The sequence below is a fragment of the Monodon monoceros genome, unplaced genomic scaffold (genome assembly GCF_005190385.1).
Source record: "Monodon monoceros isolate NGI ecotype Baffin Bay Population unplaced genomic scaffold, NGI_Narwhal_1 Super_Scaffold_3, whole genome shotgun sequence".
Taxonomy (NCBI): domain Eukaryota; kingdom Metazoa; phylum Chordata; class Mammalia; order Artiodactyla; family Monodontidae; genus Monodon; species Monodon monoceros.
The window spans coordinates 66488617-66510021 of record NW_021703780.1 but is presented as its reverse complement, the minus strand read 5'-3'; the positions used below and the strand labels follow the sequence as shown (position 1 = coordinate 66510021).

Here is a 21405-nt window from a genome sequence, read left to right as displayed (position 1 = left end):
GAAGAGGGGTCCAGGAGAGCGATGCAGGTCTGGGGGCCCCTGCCAAAGGAACAAGATCCAGTTATTTGGTGCTAGCAAAGCTGCCCCAAGGCCGTGAGGGAGAGAAGAGTTTGAGGCTTCATTCAACTCGCCTGCTGGGGCCTCAGCAGGCCAGGGGGCTGCTTAGGGCCGCATATTTAATGAAGAACAGTGAAGGGCAGGGGTGTGGATGGGCTCACCATCTTCCCCCAACCCAGACATCAAACCCCATTCCCACCCCAAGCAGGTGAGGATGAGGCAGAGGAGAGCCTCTGTCAAGGAGTAACAAGGCCAAGGGTGTGGTCCAAGCTGTGACTGCTCCTCCATGGGGAGGAAGGGCAGCACCTGCTTCCCCACTGTGAAATAATAGGCAATCTCTGTTCCTGGTTCCTGATGCAGAGCTCCTCAAACCCTTGTAAATAGGGGTGCTTGGAGAACCTTCAAGTTCCAATATTTAGTCTCTGGTTCCTGACACAGAACTCCTAACTGTGTAATTTCCCAAGTGTTAGGAACATCTTATGTTCTAATGAGGCAACTCTTGGTGGTGAACTCCTGGGAGGGGACTGGTCACCGGAAGAAGCTTGGAACTTTCAGGCCCACCCTCATTCTCCGGAGATGGGAGAGGGTCCGAAAGTGGAGTTAGTAAGTGACCATGCCTGCATGATGAATCCTCAGAAAAAGGTCCCAAAAGTAAGGGTTTGGAGAACTTCTGGATTGGTGAACACATCCACGGGCTGGGAAGGTGACTCACCCCCACTCCACAGGGACAGACCTCGCCCTATGTATCTCTTCATCCCGCTGTTCATCTGTACCCTTTTTATCACATCCTTTATTATATAATAAATCAGCAAGCGTTCGTGTTTCCCTGAGTTCTTTGAGCTGTTCTAGCAAATGATCAAGCCGGAGGGGGGCGGGGTCATGGGAACCTCTGATTTGTAGCCAAATAGGACAGAGGTTGTGGGTAACCTGGGGACCCAGTACTTGTGACTAGTATCTGAAGTGGGGGCAGTCTTGTGGGACTGAGCCCGTAACCTGTGGGGTCTATGCTAACTCTGATTAATGTCAGGATTGAATTGAATTGTAGAACACAGCTGTGTTCGAGAATTGATGAGCGTGGGGTAAAACCCCATACATCTGGTGTCAGAAGTGTTGATGTGAGAGTGAAGGAGAGTTTTTCCCTAGACTCCCACCACCTGAAGTGTCCCAGCGGAGATAGGGGCAGAGAGCCCCAGACTGCCGCATGCCTGGCCAGGCGGGAGGACCCTGAGGCTGGACTGCAGCCTGGGGTGGCTGGACCCAGCCCTCCTCTGGCACCACAGGACAGTAGGACCAGGGGCTCACCATCCACGTCCTTGAGATTGTTCTTCTCACAGGCCTTGCGTATGGCCTCGTCTAGGATGCCGTAGTCAGTCACCTCCTCCTTGATGGTGGGGAACAGGTCAGACACGATCCCAGAGAAGAGCTTGAGGTCCTCCTGCAGGAACTTGGGCACATTCACGTCTCGGATGGCCCGGAGGCAAATCAGCTCCTGCAGCAGAGGCCCAGGTCAGACACCCCTCTAGCTGCTCCAGAGCCTCCCTAGAGCCCCACTCCCCAGACACCTCTTTGGATGCAGCTCACCTCATCCATGCTGGGGTTTTCTCGCTTAAGGTTCCCGGCAGCTGAGATCACAGTCTTCACAGCTCTCATCCCGAAGTCATAGTGATCCTGTCACCACCATACAGGAGGAGGTGTGGGTGAGCATTGTCCCTCTCGGGTCTTTTGTCTGGAACACTGTCTCCCACCTGACACCTGGCCGTGCCTCATCGCCTAGCTCATAGCTGAAGTGTCACTTCCCCTGCAGGCCATCCGCACCCACCTGCATTCCCCAGCCTGGGTCAGGTGCCCCACTTTGGGTTCCTGTGGTGCCCTCTACTTCACTGCCCCAGTGGCCCACTCCCCTTACCAGGTTACCTATCCTGCACCCCTGCTTGCCTCTTGGCCCCTGAGAGTGAGGGGTCTGCCTTGGTCATGGCTCAATCCCTGTGGTCCCAGCACAGCGCCAAGGGCAGGGAGACACTCAAGTTTTGTTCAAAAAGGGGATGAAAGAGTTTCCCATCTGTGCCACAAGCAGACTTGCCTCGATGGCCTTTAAGCTTCCTTCTAACATTCATCATATCTCTCCAGACCCACCCTTTCGGCCGTACTACCTTGGCTTTCCCCGCTTTTGCCTCTGGTTCTGTTTCTCTCCATTACATAGCAGGTGTGTTGGAAATAGTTAAACTTATCATTTTGCCTCATGGTGCCAGACCAGGAAGCTACATCTGGACCTGACCCACAGACCAGCACATTTCCCAGAAATCTTGGACTTGGAGCTGGATGAAGAGGCTGGGCTTGGCTTTGGGTCATCAGCACCTGGGAAGGGTTGATTGCATTTCCAGAACAATGTGGGGATAGCTGCTCTATTGAGGGGGTACATTGTTGAAAGTGGATGGTTAGAAAGAAGGGTGTGTGGAGGCGCTGGCACCTATGGTGCACTCTGTGGACAGCTGCTGTTTTTCCCAGTAACAGAATGCTCCTCTAGCCCATGGGTTTCGGTGGGCCCCACCTGGTCAAAGGCAGTATGGTCTCCCAAGCCACAGTGATGGGTGTTCATGCATGAGCAGGTCACCTAAAGAGGGCCCATTAGGGTGACACCAGGGACTTTTTTGGAACCATTAAGAAACTAAGCTGGCAGCATGTAAGCCCAGAGCTAGGGCTCATCTCTGCCACTGCAAAGGGGGAGCCTGCCTGAGACTGGAGCCAAACAGGAAAGCTCATCCGCCAGTGCTGGTGCCTATACCAACAGCATGTGCCCTAGAACCTGGGCTCAGCTCACTGAGGGGAAGGCCGTGGTGTTGGGAGGTTCGGGTGGAGGGGGTGCTGGTTGTCCCACTCTGGTCCCACGAGACCTAGGTGCACTTGCTATCCAGCCTTGGATTGTGTGGCTCTTGGTCTCTTACTGGCTGACCCTCACTTGCACCTGAACTGGCCCAGGTGGGCATCTGTTCCCGGCTCCTGCTCCAGCTCCCCTGTGCACCACATGAGCCTGGCCAGGCTCCTGCCTACTTAGGACCTCAGTGTCCTCAGCTGAGAAATGGGGATGTAATACCTATCTCCTAGGGTTGCTAGGGGAAGGCAGCAGCTCTCAGACCCTGGAACCTGGTTAGGGCATGACCTCACCTGGGAACTGAGCTGCTCGGAGGATAGCTTGAAGGTGGTCGTGATCTTCTTGGCCAGCACATTGGCCTCGTTGAAGCCAAAGGAGTAGAGGGAGATCTCAGCGATCATGGCGTAATCTGGAACCATCATGGCTACAGGCCGGAACAGTGCCTGGGGCACATGGTGTACATGTGAATGGAGAGGCCGACCTCCCCTCCCAGAGCACCACCTGCTCTCTGGACTGTCTGGTCCTCTGAAGGAAGCTTCACTGCCCTCCTGCCCCACCGACGCTTGGATCCTCCCTCCACTGCACCTACCACAGCTGAGGCTTATACGCCCCTATGAGTGGATCCCTCTGCCCATTAGAAACCGGTCCTTTGTGTTGACTTGAACCTGCCCCTTACCTTCTCCCAAGCCCTGAGGACAAGCCTGGGCCCTCCTCTCCATGGCTGGGGGTGGGCTTCAGGGCCCCTGGGCAGGAGGGCTGCCATGGGGAAGCACAGTCCCTGATGTCCAGCAGCTGTGTGTACTTGCATAAGTGCTTTAGCATCTCTGAGCCCAGGCCACAGCTCTGGTGCTTCCCAATACCCTGAGCAGCCTCCAGGACAAACCTAGGTCCGAACTCACCTTCAGGTTATCGGGCAGCTCCGTGCGACCAGCGTATCCCGGGTTCATGGTGATAAACACAGCGCAGGACTGCACAAGTGGGATCTCAACACCTTCAAACATGAAGCGGTCCACCTACAGGGGTAGGGAGGGGTTGGCTCACCTGCCCCATCCTCTGGATGTTCCCCCTCATCCCTTCTTGATGTCCCTGTCCTGACTATAACTGGTCAGCCTGGACTGGGCCCCTGACCATGGGTTGGCTCCTCTCTCAGGATCTGGCCTAAGACCTCTGGTCCCACTGGCTACCCGTGGCCTCCCAGGTCCCGGCTCCCCTTCCCTTCACATATCTTCTTCCACCCCCATTTCCCAACACTGATTCTCCTTAGACCTGGACAAACTCAGCCCTTACTAGGACCCACGCCTTACTGGGGTTGGGACACCTGCCAGCCTCCCAGCTCTTATCCCCAGGAGAAGACCTCTGACCACCCTGAACAAAACTAGAAGGACAAATGGCTGGGACTTTCCATAACGGTCAGGATGTGGGGAGGGACCGCTTCATCTACTGCAGCTTGGCCTAGGAGCTGTACCCAGAGTGGAGTAAGGATATGGGGCTCCCCGACTGGCTTCAGAAGTCCCCCAGAGACAGCTCTTCTGGGGTGGGGGGACCCCAGTCCCCTGTGAGATGAGAGAGGCTGGGTTTAAGGCAGGCCTGAGCACCTGGCTTCTCACCCCACCAGTGTGGTGGGCTGCAAGGCGGCATGGGCGGGACGGGTATAGCTGAAGGGAAAATGTGGTCAGTTGCGGGAGGCGTGGAGGGGGCTCCCGGGAGGCTCACCCGCTGTTGCTGCGCCTTCTGGATGGTGGTGATCTGCTGCGCCACCACAGACAGCACCTCGATATCGATGCGATTGAACTCATCGAAGCAGGCCCAGGCCCCAGCACTGAGGGGAGAATGTTGAGGGGGGATATGAGTTCAGAGCCCCCTGGCACCTCCAGGGGCCCCCGCTGACTCTGCTGGGGAGGAAGCCCTCAGTGGCGCTCTCTGTCAGCTCAGCCACAATCCCACCGCCCACCACCCCGTCCCAGTGGCCGCCAGGGGCCGAGCCTTTGACTCCTGTTATCCCATCCCCTCCCCTCCACCAAACCGTGAGGCTCCTCTCGGCAATGTCCCAGGAGAGCTCAGCCTTCTTGCCCTGTCTGTGCCACCTGCACACCCAGCCTTACCTGGCTAGGCCCTTGAAGAACTTGCCCATGGCCCTGACGTCGAGCTGGTCAGAGCAGTTGAACACAACGGTCTGGATGGCCAAGGCCTTGCCCAGGTCTTTTGTGGTCTCAGTTTTCCCTGTGCCAGCTGGGCCAGCTGGGGCACCCCCAAACTTGAGGTGCAGGGCCCCAGTCAGGGTCAGGTAGCACCTGTGGGAGTGAGAGGAGATGGGTGTGGGCCGTGCACCTTCCTCAGGAGTCCCACAGGCACGAGGAGAGACAGCCCCCATCCCCCACCGTCTTGGGCCCTGTGGAGGGGCAGCTCCTGCTCCTCCCCATTCTCAGGGACCCAGGCGGGCCCAGCCCTGGCTGCCAGGGTCAGGACTGGAGCCCTCGGCCACCTGGCCAGTGCTCCCCCACCCCATGGCCCTGCAGCGCTTGGCTCAGGGACCTGCCAGGATGGCTGACCTGTGGCCACTCTTCCCTTCCTTTCCTCAAAACCCAATTTGAAAATCCAGCTGCTACTAAATACAGACAGCCAGAGGAAACAACTGATTGCTTTAGAAGAGAAGTGTTCACTTTGTCAAGGGACTCGCCCATTGTTTCTCTCAAAATCAATTCCTCTCTCGTGTTGAAAGGAGGATCTGACTGATAAAATCAGTAAAGCCCACACCCATTAGATGCTTACTGAGCACCACACAGGTGCTAAGAGCTTTACACATCAGCTCACAAAACTCTCATGACCACCCTGAGGAAGCTGCAGAGGAAACTGAGGCATAGGGGGCGTTGAGCCACCTGCCCAAGGTTGCCCAGCCCATGACAGGCAGAGCCAGTTTTAAACCCGAAAGCTGAGCTACTAACTTTGATGGACTGACTGCGCCTTGTGGGCCCTGGACTCCTGGGCCAGTCAGAACTGGAGGGAGGGGCCCAGTGTGGGAGGGTACGTGGGGAGGGGGGCACTCACCTGTCTGTGAGGGGCGTGATCACCAGCCTCCCACTGTTGCCTAGGTACTCGTAGCCATAGATGAACTTGGCATTCACGGCCCGGATGTACAGGTTGTTATTCATCCAGTAGTACCTGGTTTTGCAGGGAGATAGGTTCCCAGGCCATGTGGACCACGGGCCATTGTGCAGGGTATGTGGTAGGGGAGAGGCGGTTATTTTGGGGAGTGAAGTCATCTTGGCGCCCAACTTGCCCCAGGGCCCTGAGGGCTGGGACCACCCTATTGTAGTTGACTCCCCACGTCCCTTGACCCCTCCTGCTGCTGCTCTGGCCCTGGACGTGGCCACACCGCCTGCCTCCTCACCTCAGCTGTGAGATCCACTCGAAGTCATTCACACTGATCACGTTCTCCTGAATCAGCTTGTTCACCACATCCTTGGCGTGGACCTCGACGACGATTAGCGCTGACAGCACAGCTCGCTGCATGGCGGACAGCTTCCCCCGCACCAGTGCCACCAGGTCACTGAGCTGCAGGAGTCAGGGGACACCATCAGGAATGGGCAGGGCCACACTGCAGCCAGGCTTCCCCTCCCTTGTTCAGAGGGTGGGCTTCCGCCAGGAACAACCCCTCTATTCTGGGGGCTTCTGATGGTCTGGGATGGGTGGGGTGCAGTGACCAGGCAGGGGGAGGGCAGGCAGGGCACTGGTCACATGGGAAGTCTGGCAGGGAAGTGATAAAAACGGAGGCACATGCATGGCATCTGCCTCCCTGCAGCTTATGGTGTCAAGGGCCAGGTGAGGTGGTGGGGCCTGGCAAGGAGCTTGAGGAAGGAGTGTGGTGAGGAGCTAGTGCACAGAGTGAGCGCAGGCTGCGGGGTAGCCCAGGAGGGCTCCAGGAGGAGGGTCCCACTGTGACCTTCGGGAGAGGGGCATCTGCCTGTCCTCAGAGCTCCCCTCAGAGCCCCAATACCTCCCACTTGTGGCTGGTCATGAGACACTCATTTCAAGGGTGTCTGACTTTCTACTCTTTGGCTCCAACCACAGGCCTCTTCCAGGATCAGTACACAACAAAGCTCCTGGAGGGCCTGGGCTCTCCCAGGGTGTGGGGTGTTTGTGGGGAGCAGATGGTGACCCCCTTGAGTCTCACCTGCTGGGCAAGCTGGGGGAACAGCTGGGTACTGAGGTTGCTGGCCTCCAGAGCCTCTTCCACCTCCATGGTCCAGTAGGTCTGGCACCCAGCTATGGTCACCTGGCCAGGCCAGTTCAGAACCCACTGAGTCCTGAGTATCTGGGACGATAACACAGACGGGGCTGACCCAGGAAGCTGCCAGCCCCGACCCTGCACACTGTTTTTCCCTTAAATGTCATCTGTGCTTCTGGTCTCAGGTTGTTAATTCCACCTCGAAAGCAGAGAAGCCATTAAGCTCTGGGCCTCTCAGGGCTGGGCAGAGTCATTACTTCCTCTGCAGAGGAGACCTGGAAGCAGAGGGGTGGGAGCCCAGGATTGGGGAACACACAGTCCTGGGTTCAAATCCTGACTGCCACCTATGAATCACATGCCCTTTGGGCAGGAAACATCTCTCGGCTACTTTGTAGGCTAAGGCTTAACACCCAGGCTAGCCACTGATTGTGGGGCTGAGAGGTAATGGGGGTGAAGTCCCATCCCAGGGCCTGGCACACAGTGAGTGCATGAAACATAACCACAGCAACTGATTATCACTGGGAGCCACTCTCACTTTTTAGAGGTTGTTTTCAGATTCCTCCCTGAGTGGGCCCCAAGGACCCTTTGCCCCCAGAGACACTCTGGCTGACTGAGGATGAGGTAGACAGGTAGCCCAGCCCCCGTGATAGAGCACAGAGGCACTGAGAAAGGAGCAAACGGAAGAACGAGTAGGTTGGGAGGCTGTGCTGGGAGGGGAGGCATGGCTCACTGTGGGGTAGGCCTTGATGGCTCTCTCGATGATGTCCCGCACACTGGCCTTCATGCTGTGTTCCACCTCCCGCAGCCAGTCCTCCACGTTGCTGGATGGGTAGATGGAGAAGGACAACTGCACCTCCTCACCCTCTGCCGAGTACATATGTGTGATCTCCAGGTCCTCCTGGAAGAGCAGCTGTGGGCAGGGGGCAGTTAAGAGTGGGGTTACCCTCAGTGTGCCCAGAAGCCCTGCCCACCAGAGCCCCAGCGCTGACCCCGCCTGTGCCCTCCACCTTCAGAAGGTGGCTCTCACATTTGGAAGAGAGCTCCACCTTGGCTGGGCCTTCCCTGACTGCTTGTGGGCAAGATGGGACTGCCTTGTCCCCAGCTGTGGCACAGCCCACTTGGGGAAGGGGACTAAGCCTGCCCTGCGTGTCCCCCTCCTGCGCAAGCCTGTGTGGCCTCCCTCGTAGACGAAGATGAGGGCAAGGAGAGTCAGGAGCCTCTGGCCTCATGGGTTTCTCAGCCTAGCCAGAACCTCAGTGTATGGCAGGAGCCAGGGATCCCCTGGGTGAGCTGGGAGCAAGGGTCCCCCAACCCTGAGCCAAGGGCTCTGCAGCTGACCTTCCTCCCACAGGCCCCAGGTATGTCTCTAAGAGCCAGGAATCTCACTTGCCACCTCATTTCCTGCTAAAGAGACTTGAGGTGAGAGAAGAGGTGTGCTCCCTGGGAAGGTGCCCCAGTGCTCCTGGCCCTGAGCCCTTGGCCCAGTTACCCACCTGGGCGATGTTCTCAAAGCACTTGCGCAGGTGGGGCTGCACAGCTGTGGGGTCCTTCGTCTGGGACAAGATCTCGAGTAGCTCATCGTCAGACAGGAAATAGAATCTGCCAGGGGAACAGGGGTGAGGGAGTGGGTCAGGCAGCCACGGGGTCCCAGCTGCCCCAGTACCACTGACATCCCTGCACCCCAGCCTGGAGGGGCACTGGGGCCCCAGCCTCGTGGGCAGGCACTGACAGAGTGGGCATGGGCCAGTGGTGCCCACCTGGGGAAGGCGCTCCTCTTGGTCTCCAAGTACTTGCTGAGGCCCTTCTGCACCATGTCCAGCAGCTTGTTGCAGTCCCGCAGGCTGTCCAACAGCCTCTGGTCAGAGCACACATTGATCACCTGGATGGCCCGGGTCAGAGAGAAACTGGAAGTAAGAGCGGTCTGACTGGGAAACAGCAAGGTGGGCTCAGAGAGGACCCATGCCTGCCACGTAGAGACCTTCAGTGGGGCCCGTGAAGAAACGGGGGCAGGAAAATTGCCCCGAGCCAGGGGCTGCCTCCATCACCCCTGTCAGCCCCACAGAAAAGAGGTCTATGATCAAAATAAATAGGGTTAACCAAAGCCAAGTAATTTGATTTGCTGTAGGACTTGTCAGGGTCTTTAAAAATACTAATGTGGGGCTTCCCTGGTGGCGCAGTGGTTGAGAGTCCGCCTGCCAATGCAGGGGACACGGGTTCGTGCCCTGGTCCGGGAAGATCCCACATGCCGCGGAGTGGCTAGGCCCGTGAGCCATGGGCGCTGAGCCTGCGTGCCCGGAGCCTGTGCTCCGCAACGGGAGAGGCCACAACAGTGAGAGGCCCGCGTACCGCAAATAAAATTAATTAATTAATTAAATTAAATAATAAAAATACTACTGTGGACTGCAAATCTCCAAGGGGAAAACCATCAACTGCTGTGTTTCTGAGGAATGTCTCTCAAGACTGGGGAGCCCACCCAGGGGGACACGGGCCAAGACCAAAGCCTTGGACTTGTCCTCCAGTCTTTCTTGTTCAGTAGAGACAACACCAGGAGGCTCCCCGGTAGTCCCAGCTTCCCCCTCCCATCCCCGGGTGAGCTCGCCTCCCGGTTCTCGTAGGCATTCTTCATGATCTTCCTCCAGATCCGCTCCATGGTCTGGTAGCGCTTGCTCTCTACCGGCAACTGCCGGTTGATGTCCTCAGAGCTGAAGATGGGTTCCAGGTAGAGCCAAGCCCGCTGACAGTTCAGCCACTCCTCTAGCACCTCCTGGACAGGGCATGGACTGTCAGGGCCTGGGGTCCAAGTTGGGTCCTGTCCCCCATGACCTAGACATTCTATCCCACTAGAGTTCTAGGCAGAGCACTGGGCACCAGAGCCAGTGTCCACGGGAAAATTTCTAGATGGCGCTGTCAGCCACGGTACTGCAGGGAACAAAGAGGCTGCATGGATGTCTGCCCTCCAGAGTAACCGCAAATCCCCCACAGGATGCCCAATCCTCCAACAGAGCCAGGGGAGCCACTCTTCCTATGAGAGAACCACGCCCCAACCAGCAAACCCTAAAGTAACAAGGAAAGAGCCCAGTGCATGGAAGACCAAACCAGTCTCCTCTCCTGGGAGGACTTTGGGTCTATGACCCCTCGATTCTTTGAGGTGTACTGGGACTTGAGCTTGAGATCCCCTAAAATACTCTGTGAAACATCAGTCCAAGAGTGAGACCTCTTCAAGCCACTTTCCCCTCTGCCTCCAGATTCCCCTTTCCAAATATATCTCTTGCCATTTCCTATCAGTGCAAACCCATTCATTCATTCGTTCATTCTCTTCTTCATGAGACAGTGTGCTGTGGCCAGCCTGTGTCAGGCCCAGGTCAAGTCCATGTGGGCTCCAGAGGAAACAGAGGAGGGTGTGGTCCCTGCCCTTGAGGAGCCCACAATCCTCTAAACAGCCAGTTCTGCCTCTGAATCACCAAGGGCCCAGTGTGTGTGATGGGTTCTGTAAGAGGCACCGACCAAGGGCCTCGATGGGAATACCTTGCAGGCAGGTGTGGGGGAATCAATGAGGGCCGCTCGATGCTGAGCCCTGGAGGAGATGGAACTCCAGGTAGAGAGGACAGTGTGAGCAAAGGACGGAGACCCAGGGACAATGCTGATGAGCTCAGGCCTCTCTGGGTGACCCAAGGAACATACAGGCAGGCCCTCCTCGCTCAGCTTCTGGCCTTCACTGGAAGTTTCTGAACAGCTCCCAGCAAGGGGCTGCCAGAATCATACCAGCAGGCCCGGCCCTGGCCCTGAGCTCAGGGTTCTGCAGATAGTGCCGGCCACTGGCCTTGAGCCCCAAAGAGCAGCGGCCCCTAGTGCCCTGGCTCTCTTACCCCAAGCCAGCTCCAAGTGAGAAGCTGCGAGTGAGAAGCTCAGGGCCGAGTAGGAGGGGACTTTGAGGAGCCTCAGGGCCTTGTGGTGTCCAGCCCAGAAAGTCCTGAGACTGGAGGTCCTAGCTGTCCCAAGCCTAGGCATCACTTTGGGGGTCTGCTGGCAGCTCTCATGCCCCTCCTCAGCTGCAGCTTTGGACCAAACACTGGCCCCACCGGCACGTTCTGAATTGCCTCCTCCAGCAGCCGAACCTGAGATGGAGAGCCCCATTCTAGTCCCCCTCCTCTTTGTGAGGGGACTGGCAGAGAGCCAGGAGCTGTGCAAACCTTCAGCAAGGCACTCCACCACTTCCAGCCCCACCCAGACACCATAAAGAGCAGCCTTGGGACAGGGTGCTGTGAGGGTGGGGGGATGGGGGAGGGGAGGACAGAAAGGGCCCACCTGGGTCAGCTTCAGCTTGTTCTCCCAGGAGTTGATGCGTTGCTCGAAGGGCTTCTTGTAGGGCGAGAAGGTCATGCTCTGGGTCATGACGATGTGGTCATCAAGCAGTTGAGAGGCCTCATCTGGGCTCTTGAGGATGTGGGTCTCTGTCTCCTTGTAGGGCATCACGTTGAACAGGATGGTGGACCACTCCTTCTCCATCTTGTCCAGCGCCTGGAGTAGGAACGAGTCAAGGCTGGGTCCCGGGAAAGAGCCGGCCCACACTGAGCAGCACTGGGCAGGGAAGGGCAGGTTCTACCCGGCCATGATCTTCACTCAGGCCCCCTCAGCAAACTCTCAGCTTGTCTGGTCAACAAATCCCCCATGGACCCTCATGGGAATCCAAGGCTGACTCACTCTCACATGTGGTGTATGTGTACAACATGCATGAACAAGCATGTTGGGAGGCAGCTAAGGCACTGGTTAGGAGCTCTGGTCCCAGTTCCAGCCCTTATTGGCTATGCCACCTTGGCCAATTGCTGAACCTCTCTGAGCCTTAATTTGCTCATCTGTTAAATGAGGTAATGCTATCAGCACCTTCCTGAGAGAGGAATAACTTGAGAGGAATAACTGAATAATAATAGGGGTGGTAGACACCATGCCAAGCACTTCATATGCATTATTAACGCACTTAATAGGATGCACCTCAACGTCTTGGCCTGGTGAATGGGGCCCCATACCGTCACATTCCCAAACCATTGGGCAGCATGTGGGTGGGGCAGGGCAGGCCTGCTGGTGGCGGCCCACCTGCTCGATGGCGTACTCCTTGCCAGCCACCTTGGCCACCTTGCTGATGCTCTCAGTGTGGTCCTGCAGGTTCATCTCAAGGCAGCGGGCGAAGGTCAGGTTGGCCTTGGGCCTGACATTAATGTTGATCTCATTGGACAGCATGTCCCAGTGCTGGGTCCTCATGCCAGGGTTGCGTAGTCCCTGGATCAGCGGGATGTACGGCTTGAACTCCTCAATGCGGGCCTGGATGTCTAAGGCCACATCCTGGCAGGCTGCCGGGCAGGGCAGGCAGGGGTGAGAGGCAGCTGGCACAGGCAGGGAAGGAGGGGACGGGCTGGCTGGGCTGCCTACCTGGGATGTCCTTGAACTGCTTCACGCACTTGTGCATGGTCTTGAACGACTCGATGACGTTCTTCTCCAGCTGCTCTGCGTCGATGGCTGACAGGGGGTCGTTCATCCAGCTCTCCGACCAGCGCAGCCAGTCGGAGGCTGTGGTCCAGAGGTCCAGGTAGGGCTGGAACTCCTTCACCATCCTGGAGAGCTTGTCATACTGCAGGGGCAGAAAAGCTGGGGCTGTGTCAGGGTGCTCCCCAGTCTCTCTCCACAATGCTCCTTCTGGGGCCCCTCCTTGCTCCTGGCTGCTGTCCCTGATCCTGTCCCCATGGACTCAGGCCTGGCCTCCCTTCTTCCTTCCCCCCATGGGCTCTGGGCTCTGAGTGGCTGAGCAAGGCCTGCACTGAGCCTCCAGCCTCCTGCTTGGGTCCCGGCAGCCTCCTCGCCCTAGGGGCCAGGAGACGGGGGTAAGCTCTTCTCTGCAGCCTGCTCAGTCCTGCCCCCCCACCCCAAATGCCAGGGCCCTGCTACTTGGCAGCTGGCTCCAGACGTGGCCGCAAATGCCATGGGCTCCTCCTCGAGCCCTTCTCAGGGCTGGGGGGCAGTGCGCCCAGAGGAGGCCTACGTTGGTGATGGGCAAGCCAAAGATGTGCTCGCGGTTGTTGTAGAGCATTGCCAGCTGCTGGCAGTCCTTCAGCTGCTTCTTGACCCGGCGCACCTCGTTGGCAATCTCATGCGCTCGCGCAATCTCCACGTGGGTGGAGAAGCCAGCTACCACCAGCTGCAGGCCAAGGAGCAAGGGATCAGAGGCCTCTGTGGGCCCACCTATGCCCACGCATCCCTGTGCACACCCAGGGAAACTGAGGTCCCCAGAGCATCAACATCTCCCAGTTCTGAGGGGACTTTCTCCTGGAGTGAGAGGTTCCTGGCCTATCACAGGCAGCTGACCACCCCAAGGTAACACAGCAAGGTCCGATGGAGACACAGTGCCCATGAGGACACAACAGAGGGGTTGGGGCTCTTTGCTACTCTGAAATTTCCTGGAACTTGCTGCCCAGGCACCTCTCTGGCCTTTCAGTTCATTCTTTTAGCTACTTGTTCACTCGCCCAGCAAACATTGACACAGCACCTCCTGACTGCAAGGGGCAAGTCCTGGCCCTGGAGAGCTGTGTGGTGTGTGTGTGTGTGTGGTGTGTGTGGTATGTATGTGTGTGTGTGTGTGTGTGTGTGTGTGCTGTGTGTGTGCTGTGTGTGTGGTATGTGTGTGTGTGGTATGTGTGTGTGTGGTGTGTGTGTGTGGTGTGTGTGTGGTGTGTGTGTGTGTGTGGGTGTGTGTGGGTGTGTTCTCAACCCAGCCCCACCTGCAGCCCTTCCAGCTTCTCCTGGAAGTTGTTCTGATCCATGATCTGGATTTTGCGGAACTTCTCCTCATCTTCCATGTGTTGCTGCCGTACCATCTCTATCTGCCCGAGGATCTTAGCAGGCCAGTTGCTGGCAGCCCATCTGGATGGGGAAGGGATGGGTTATGGGGGGGAATGTCACACTGAAATCATGGGGTGTGCAGGCCAGGGTGAAGGGGAGAATGGGGGATCCAGGCGGCAGCTGGAGCAGCCGGGGCTGGGCAACCGGGAGGTAGAAGTGAGCCTGGAGGCAGCCACTGCCACCACTGCAGTGTGGGGCTGCCTGGCAGGGAAAGCAGTCCCCGCCCTGGGATTGTGGGCAGCTTCCAGGGAGATGCACACCCAATGCGCCCAGCGCAGTGACAGGACAAGAAGGGAATGGTGTCCAAAATGAGAGAAGCGATCCTGAGTTCCCCAGGTCTGTAAGGGGCCTCAGCTCAGATGAGGCAAAGTGACAGCCTCTGGCCTGCATTTCCTTGGTGACCAGACAGGGCCACCAGACCAGCTTCCTTCATATCAACTCCCTCTGCCTGGCTGACCTGGTGACCCTGTGGGCTTCAGAGATTCTGCTTGCAGTTGGCCTTGGGCTGCAGATCGTGGGGGAGGCCACCCTGAGCACCAGGATGTCCCATAAAGCAGGTGACTTAGGGCTCCTGGGCAGGGTTCCCAGGAGACAGTGCCAGTCTCTCCCAGACGCTGGCAACCTGGAGCCAGCCCCAGGCTATAAGACAGGCTGGGCAAGGGGTCTCTTGGCCTCAGTAAGGCAGTCCCAACCTGAGGCTATTTCCTATGAGGCTCTTGAGCTGGGTGGGGACAAGTGCTCCTCCCCAGGGACCGCCCACCAGGCTGGGCTTTGCCTTCTCGCCATGCTCCCAAGGACCCCCAAGGGCCTCAACCACAAACAAGGGGATCCCAGGCCCAGTGAACATGTGTGTGTCAGGCCAATGATGGGATAGAGAATGGAGACAGAGTGTGGGGCAGCAGGGTCCCTAGACCAAGAGGGCCAAATGATTTCCTTCTGCCCCACTGGCCACGTGGCCCTGGCCCACGTGGAGCCGTGTGACCGCACAGCCTGCAGCCGCCATGGCTCAGCACCTCCTCCCCCACCTCCCGCTATCCACCACCCGCCTGGAGTGAGGATCGACCTCACACTCACTTGTCATTGAAGTCATCTGTGCTGAGGTTGTAAAAGAACTCGTCCATGACTTGGTAGTCGTCCATGACCTTCACAATCCGATCCTGCATGTATAGGCATTGATGAGAACTATGTGTACCTGGGAGGTGGGAGGGTAACTGGGACCAGGCTCCCCAAAGTGGTTGGGTGTTAGGGGAGGCCTGGGGTGGTGGAGGAGGTGCTGGCATTGGGCTCAGGGCTCCAAGGGCCTGGGCCACCACACCTCCAAACTCCAGCCCCCCACTCATGCCCTCCTGACCGCCCAAACAGCATAGCTCTGAATCTGCATCGTGCACCCAGCCTCATAACCCTCCGAGGCCAACTGTCCTCTGTGTGTCTACCTCACTCCCAGCCTCCCGGCTCCTGCTCTCCCAGCCCCTGCCTGTCCCCAGCCCCCAGCCCCCCGTGTACCCGCCTCACCTCCAGCCCCACCAGCTTCTCGGGGATGCCCTTCATCCACTCACGAAGCTCAGCCAGCTCCTCAATGCTGTTGGGCTTCTCGTAGATCTTGCGGCTGATGCTGCGGAACTCTTCACAGATCTGGCAGGAGGGGGAGGGCGCTGGGGAGGCCGCGTGCCCCTCCCTTGCCTTCCCAGGGGCCTGCTCCTCCTTCTTGGTCCCAGTATCTCCCAACAGGGAACTGCCCCCACCCCACCACATCCTACGGTGCATTCTGAAAAGAGGTGCTCCCTTCCAGCACACTGGGGGGCTGAAGGTCACCCAGTGCGTTTCCCCCTCCCCAGCCACCTGCACCTGCACACCCTCAGCTCTGCGAAATGATCATCTCAGGGTGTTCTTTGTGAGGGGTTCCCAGCTCTTTACAAGTCCAGGGGAAAAGATAGAAGCCCCCACTTCCTGGGACCTCCCATATGACCCCAGGCAGGGTCGAGGCAGGGTGACTTCCAGACCCTTCCATTGGCCTGGATGTCTGCAGACACCCCTGAGCCTCACTCATGGGAGTTCACTACATATGCACGGTGTGTGTGCTGGTGCGGTCTCTGGGGCCGGGCAGGTGGGCACCTACATCATCCACCTCCTTGTGCAGGTTCTTAGCCAGGATGTCCAGCATGGAAGTGGCCAGGGCCTTGCACTTCTTGGACAGGCTCTGTTTGACGTTGTTGACGTTGACGTAGAAGGGACCGATGATGATGATGCTGGGCAACGAGCTGTCCAGGATCTCTTTCTCCTGCAGGTGGGTGAGCACCACCTCCCGCACCTCCTCGGCCAACGGGCACTGCGTCTGGAAGGCCCTGTGGACAGCGGGCACCCGCGAGGGGCAGAGGGTGGTGAGAGGGTGAGTGGGGGTCACACAGACAAGCAGACACACTCTGACGCACCCACGCACTTGAGGAAGGTGCCAACATCATTGTTGTTCAGTTCCAGGTACTTTCTGTACTCCTTGGCGTAGGCCTGCAGTGGGATTGTGGCCTTGCACACAGCATTGGCGATGACGGCCCGCAGCTCCTCCACCAGCAGCTCATGAAGCCCCACCGACTCCAGCAGGGGGTCACCGCTGATGAAGGTGTCCTCCATCACCAGCTGTGGGGCAAGGTGGGAAGGCGCACAGAGCTGGATGAGCCACAGGGCAGGCGGGCAGAAGGGTTGGAGTGTGGTCCAAAGACTGAGTGAGCGGCAGCGTGGCCGAGCATAGACAGCATGGTGGGGGCAGGGCAGAGGGTCTGCTGCCACGTCTCTTAGATGAGGCTGTGGACTAATACAAGGCGGGAGGCCCAGGTGGCCCACCAAGGGACAGCATCTTCCTCTGCCTTGCCTGGCTCAGGGACAACCAGGTCACTGATGTCTCTGACTGACCAGCAAGGGACAGAAGAGGGGACTGGAGTTACAGCAGCTGTGGGGCCTGGGGTAGCAGGCTGTGCTGTGGTGACGAATGAGGACCTTTGAGAAGGGGTCCCGAGAGTGGAGGTCAGTCTCTGTCTACATCTTGAGTGGAAGAGAGAGGTCAGGAGCTGGATGGGATCTGGGTCAGACATGGCTGTGGCAGGAGTGGGTGAGTGAGCCTAGTTCCAGTGGCAGGTCTGACCCTTAGCAGCTATATGACTTTGGGCAAAACTTCTCCAAGCCTCATCTACAAAATGGGGATGTTAATGGTACCCAGTTCAGCTTGTGGTGAGGACTAAATGAGCTATACAAGAATTAAAGGGCTGAGCACACTGCCAGCCATGATGAAGCTGAACTGCTCTGACACTGTGGCAGCACCCTGGCATAAGTGCCGCTGTACCTTCTCCAGCTGGGGCACCGTGTGGGTGGCCAGGATGCCCTTGTCAAAGAGGTTGAGCAGAGAAGTCTCGAACTGCTCCAACGGCGTGCTGTAGTGCACCCCTGAGCTGTCCAGCACCAGGTCCACGATGAACAGGGGATTCTTGCGGGGCCTGCGGGGACAGTGGTCGGGCGGATTGTGGGCAGGGGCCTGAAGAGGGCTGCGCACAGGAAGCCCAGTCCCTGCCCTTGCTGCCGGCATTATGGCTCTGGAGCTTCTTCATGCACGAGACTTGCCTCTGCCCTCTTCCCAGAAACCTCCAAGTTACCAGAGAGAAAGACCCACACCAACCAGACAGGCTCCTCCATTCCTGCCACTTGTCCAGAGGCCCATGGGCACCAGGGAGAGGGAGGACGACCTCCACGTGGTCCTGAGGTCATGAGGGAAGGTTGGAGAGGCCCTGGGCACTTGTGGCGTCCATGCTCTCCCTGGGAGCCCACCATCCTTGGCTCCAGACACCCACTACATGCAACGACCTTCAAGCCTAGATCCCAGCCAAGCCTCGCCTGCACTCTGGATTGCCAACCACCCTGACCTCAAATGAGCATTTCAGACATTCCATGTTCCCTGACTCCCACCAGGGCTCAGTGGACCCCAGGAGTCAGCCTGGTCTCCTCCCCTGCCCTCTTCCTCCTACACATCCTCTCCCCAGCACTACAGCCTATTCACTGCCCCAAATCTGCCCTACCCAGCCCCATCACCCCTTTTCTAGACAATGGTAAGAGCCTTGGTCTCACTTCTCTTCTGCCTCACTCATCCTCACAAACCCAGAGCATGGTTTTGGAATATAATTTGGATTGTTACTCCCCTCTGATGGCTGCTGACCACAATCAGAATAAATCCAGCCCCCAACCATGACCGCAGGAGGCTCTACATGGTCTGGCCTGGTCCTCGCAACCTCTCCCGAGTCATCCTGACCAACCCTCCCTGCCTTTCCCTCTCCAGCCATAGCCACTGGCCTTTCCTTCCATGACGGCCCCAACTTTTCTCTTCCCTCCGTGCCTCCAGGTCCTCCAGCTGGTGCCCCCTCCCCACCATCCCCTCATGGCTGGTTTCCTCTGTCTCAGTTCTTGGCTCAGATGCCACTTCCTCCCTGACCCCCTTGGCAACGTCCCCTCTCCTGGATGTCAGAGCCCCTGCCGAGATCAGCAATGACTGTATCTGTTTGTTTCTTTGATTGCTGTCTGTGCCCATGTGAGAGCAGGGGCCGCACCCCTCTTGTTCCCCTAGAACCCCACCTGGCTCATGGCAAGTGCTCAAAAAACACTTCTCAACTGAGGAACTCAGTGACAGAGATGGAAGTCACCAGAAGACATGCCAGGCAGAGCTGCTGGGTCATTCCCCAGCAACCAGGGCAGGAGCCAGGCCCACCCTTGTGTCCAGGACCCAGCAGTGCTGGGCACCCTGCCCCTGGCTGCCCTGGCCCCCTGACCCTGTACCGCCCTAGCCGCCGGCACCTGACAAGGAACAGCTCTGGTGTCGACAGGTGCCTCTGCCCAGCCGAGCCCCACCTATAGGGGCTGTTTATGAAGTCTTCGCCCCAGACCATGTCGTCGGCGCAGTCGAGCACGCTGCAGCAGGCATCGCTGATGAACTGCGCGAAGCTGGCGAGAGAGTCTTGCACCAGGGAGCGCAGCGTGTCCTGCAGCATGTACTTGAGCAGCTCCATCAGCCTGCGCAGCTTCGACATGAGGTACACCTCCCAGGTGGTCTCGTAGAGGTTGTACCAGCCCTTGCTCATGTCACGCAGGCTGCTGCGCATGACCACCTTGAGCGTGGTGATCCAGCTGTCCTTGAGGAACATCTGCACCTGCGGTGGCCACAGGTGGCATCATGTGGCTGCCTGCAGGCGCACTGCCCACAGCCACCATGCTCGGGCACTCTCCAGACTCAGATGACCATGAAGGGATCTCCCTACAACCCCAACTTACTGCCAAGCCCTGCCAACCAACACCCCCTATGACCCCCAGGGACCAGGGCTTCTGGAGGTGGGGGGATGAGGGAGGGAGGGGCAGCAAAAGCAGGGCTTTCCCTCCAGCCAAGGGAGAGACACAGAGACACAGAGAATGAGGCAGAGAGAGAGAGATCGAGGCACAGAGTGGAGCAAAAAGGAGCTCTCCTCCTGGGCCCACTGGTGCCTGTCTCCCATGAGGCTGCACCTCTCCCCCTCACACTCCCATGCTCAGGTAGATATGGGGGTGCATGGGGTTCCTGCTCCCCTTTCCAAGACTGGGAGTCTGCTTCAGAGGCCACCAGTGTTGGGATGGAAAAGGACTAGAAAGGGAGCCCAGCCTGGTTTTCCTTTTCTCTCTAAGATGAAACACCCGGTTGGCACCCACCCCAGCTTCCCGCAAGGTCTAGGAAGAGGCAAGGCCTGGTTTTAAGGAAAGCAGGGGCTCTCGGCTGATCAACTCCGGGCTTCCCAGGGCCCCTGTCTGTGCCCATCAGCTCCGAGGCCCTGGCCCGCTATCACCCTCTGTGCCCTGCATGCCCACGCACCTGGGAGTAGGTCTGTGACTGGATTTGTTCGAACTCCTCTAAGCGGCTGTACTTGGAGAGGCTTGAGTGGAAGAGGGACATAGCGGTCACCTTGCTGCACTCGGCCCGCACCTTGCTGAGGGCCGTGATGACCTCCGACCGTGTGAGCAAGGACACGAAGGTGAAGTCTGCCTTCTGTTCCTGGAATGGGTACTGGGGGACACTCACCAGTCCTGCAGGGATGGGGGTCAAGGGCCAGTGTCAGATGGGCCTTGGATGTACCAGGGGTCAGGGCAGATCTACCAGGTATTGATGGAGGGAACAACTCCTGCCTCCTCCCTGGAAGAGACACCCATGTCCCTGGAACCCCTCTTTCCCCATGGCCTACCTGGGTGACCCCAAGGCTCCACAGTGAAGTGCCCACTCTGGGGTGGGTAAACCAATTCCCTCCAGGTCACTCTGGATCACAGGCCCCTTGAAGGTGGGTGAGAACCATGGGCTCCCTCCTTACTCCCTCCCAGCCAACCTGCACACAACCCCTGGGGCCCATCTGGGGCCTGCCCTGGAGCACCAAGAAAGGAAGACGTGGGCATCAGGCCCCTGGGAGTGCCCATGGTCTGCACCCCACCCCAGTTTCCTGGGTACCTCACACACATGGAAGCTGGGGCAGGGATCAGAGAGCTCCAAGCAAGGAGCTCTGAGACTCGGTCTGCCACATGTCAAATGGAGCTGCAGCAGTGCCAACCTACTCTTGCTACTGGAGGAAGAAAAGGACTGCATGTCCCTAGGTCAGAAAATCAGAGCACTTTTCATCCACTTCTGGACAATTGCTTTCCTAGTCCATGTTTACCTTGCCACTTCTGCACTGCTCAGACTACTATTTTTAAAAAAGCCTTCGGGGACTTCCCTGGTGGTCCAGTGGGTAAGATTCTGCGCTCCCACTGCAGGGGGCCCAAGTTCGATACCTGGTTGGGGAACTAGATCCCGCATGCGTGCCACAACTAAGAAGTCCACATGCCGCGACTAAAAAGATCCCGCATGCTACAACTAAGACCGGGCACAGCCCATATAAATAAATAAATAATAAATATTTTAAAATTAAAATTAAAAAAATAATAAATCAAAGAGCCTTCTTCTACCCCACCCCCACAACCACAACCCCCCGCTCTCCAGACAGGTAGGAAAAGAAGGTGATGAATGCTGGGGACAGGGGAGGTCCCAGAGGGAGGGGCAGGAGGGGCTCTGGCCGTGGGTGGCCGTGGGCCTGCCTCTGTCTAGCCAGCGTCACCTTGCTTGGGCACCTTCTCCTCCTCTTTCTCAGGCAGGGTCACATAGGAGAACGTCTTGGGCTTGGAGGAGACGATTTTGTCAAAGTTGATCTTGTTCATGCTGCGCTCGTAGTCCAGGTTCACTTCTCTCGAAAGATTGCTGAAGTGCTCCAGAACCCTGCCCATGTGGAGCAGAGAAGGTGGAATCAGGGGGGCTCCACCCCCCCACCACAACACTGTGGGCCAGCTG

The 21405-nt window shown here is 57.9% G+C and overlaps 1 protein-coding gene across 1 annotated transcript in view; it reads right to left on the bottom strand.

Moving 5' to 3' along the window:
- The window catches only part of DNAH1 (dynein axonemal heavy chain 1), a 90442-nt gene that overhangs the window by 30724 nt on the left and 38313 nt on the right, over positions 1 to 21405 (bottom strand). The window contains exons 11-36 of the mRNA XM_029244354.1: positions 21176 to 21333; positions 19909 to 20120; positions 18921 to 19219; positions 17371 to 17521; positions 16477 to 16670; positions 16156 to 16381; positions 15552 to 15671; positions 15114 to 15196; positions 13919 to 14060; positions 13183 to 13338; positions 12576 to 12774; positions 12243 to 12496; positions 11457 to 11669; positions 9751 to 9915; positions 8909 to 9030; positions 8645 to 8750; positions 7882 to 8061; positions 7098 to 7238; positions 6315 to 6478; positions 5972 to 6085; positions 5029 to 5217; positions 4640 to 4745; positions 3826 to 3939; positions 3220 to 3369; positions 1639 to 1725; positions 1360 to 1546 (exon numbers count right to left, since the gene is read on the bottom strand). Coding sequence (XP_029100187.1) covers positions 1360 to 1546; positions 1639 to 1725; positions 3220 to 3369; positions 3826 to 3939; positions 4640 to 4745; positions 5029 to 5217; positions 5972 to 6085; positions 6315 to 6478; positions 7098 to 7238; positions 7882 to 8061; positions 8645 to 8750; positions 8909 to 9030; positions 9751 to 9915; positions 11457 to 11669; positions 12243 to 12496; positions 12576 to 12774; positions 13183 to 13338; positions 13919 to 14060; positions 15114 to 15196; positions 15552 to 15671; positions 16156 to 16381; positions 16477 to 16670; positions 17371 to 17521; positions 18921 to 19219; positions 19909 to 20120; positions 21176 to 21333 — 4232 coding nt within the window. The remainder of the gene's footprint in view (positions 1 to 1359; positions 1547 to 1638; positions 1726 to 3219; positions 3370 to 3825; positions 3940 to 4639; positions 4746 to 5028; positions 5218 to 5971; positions 6086 to 6314; positions 6479 to 7097; positions 7239 to 7881; positions 8062 to 8644; positions 8751 to 8908; positions 9031 to 9750; positions 9916 to 11456; positions 11670 to 12242; positions 12497 to 12575; positions 12775 to 13182; positions 13339 to 13918; positions 14061 to 15113; positions 15197 to 15551; positions 15672 to 16155; positions 16382 to 16476; positions 16671 to 17370; positions 17522 to 18920; positions 19220 to 19908; positions 20121 to 21175; positions 21334 to 21405) is intronic.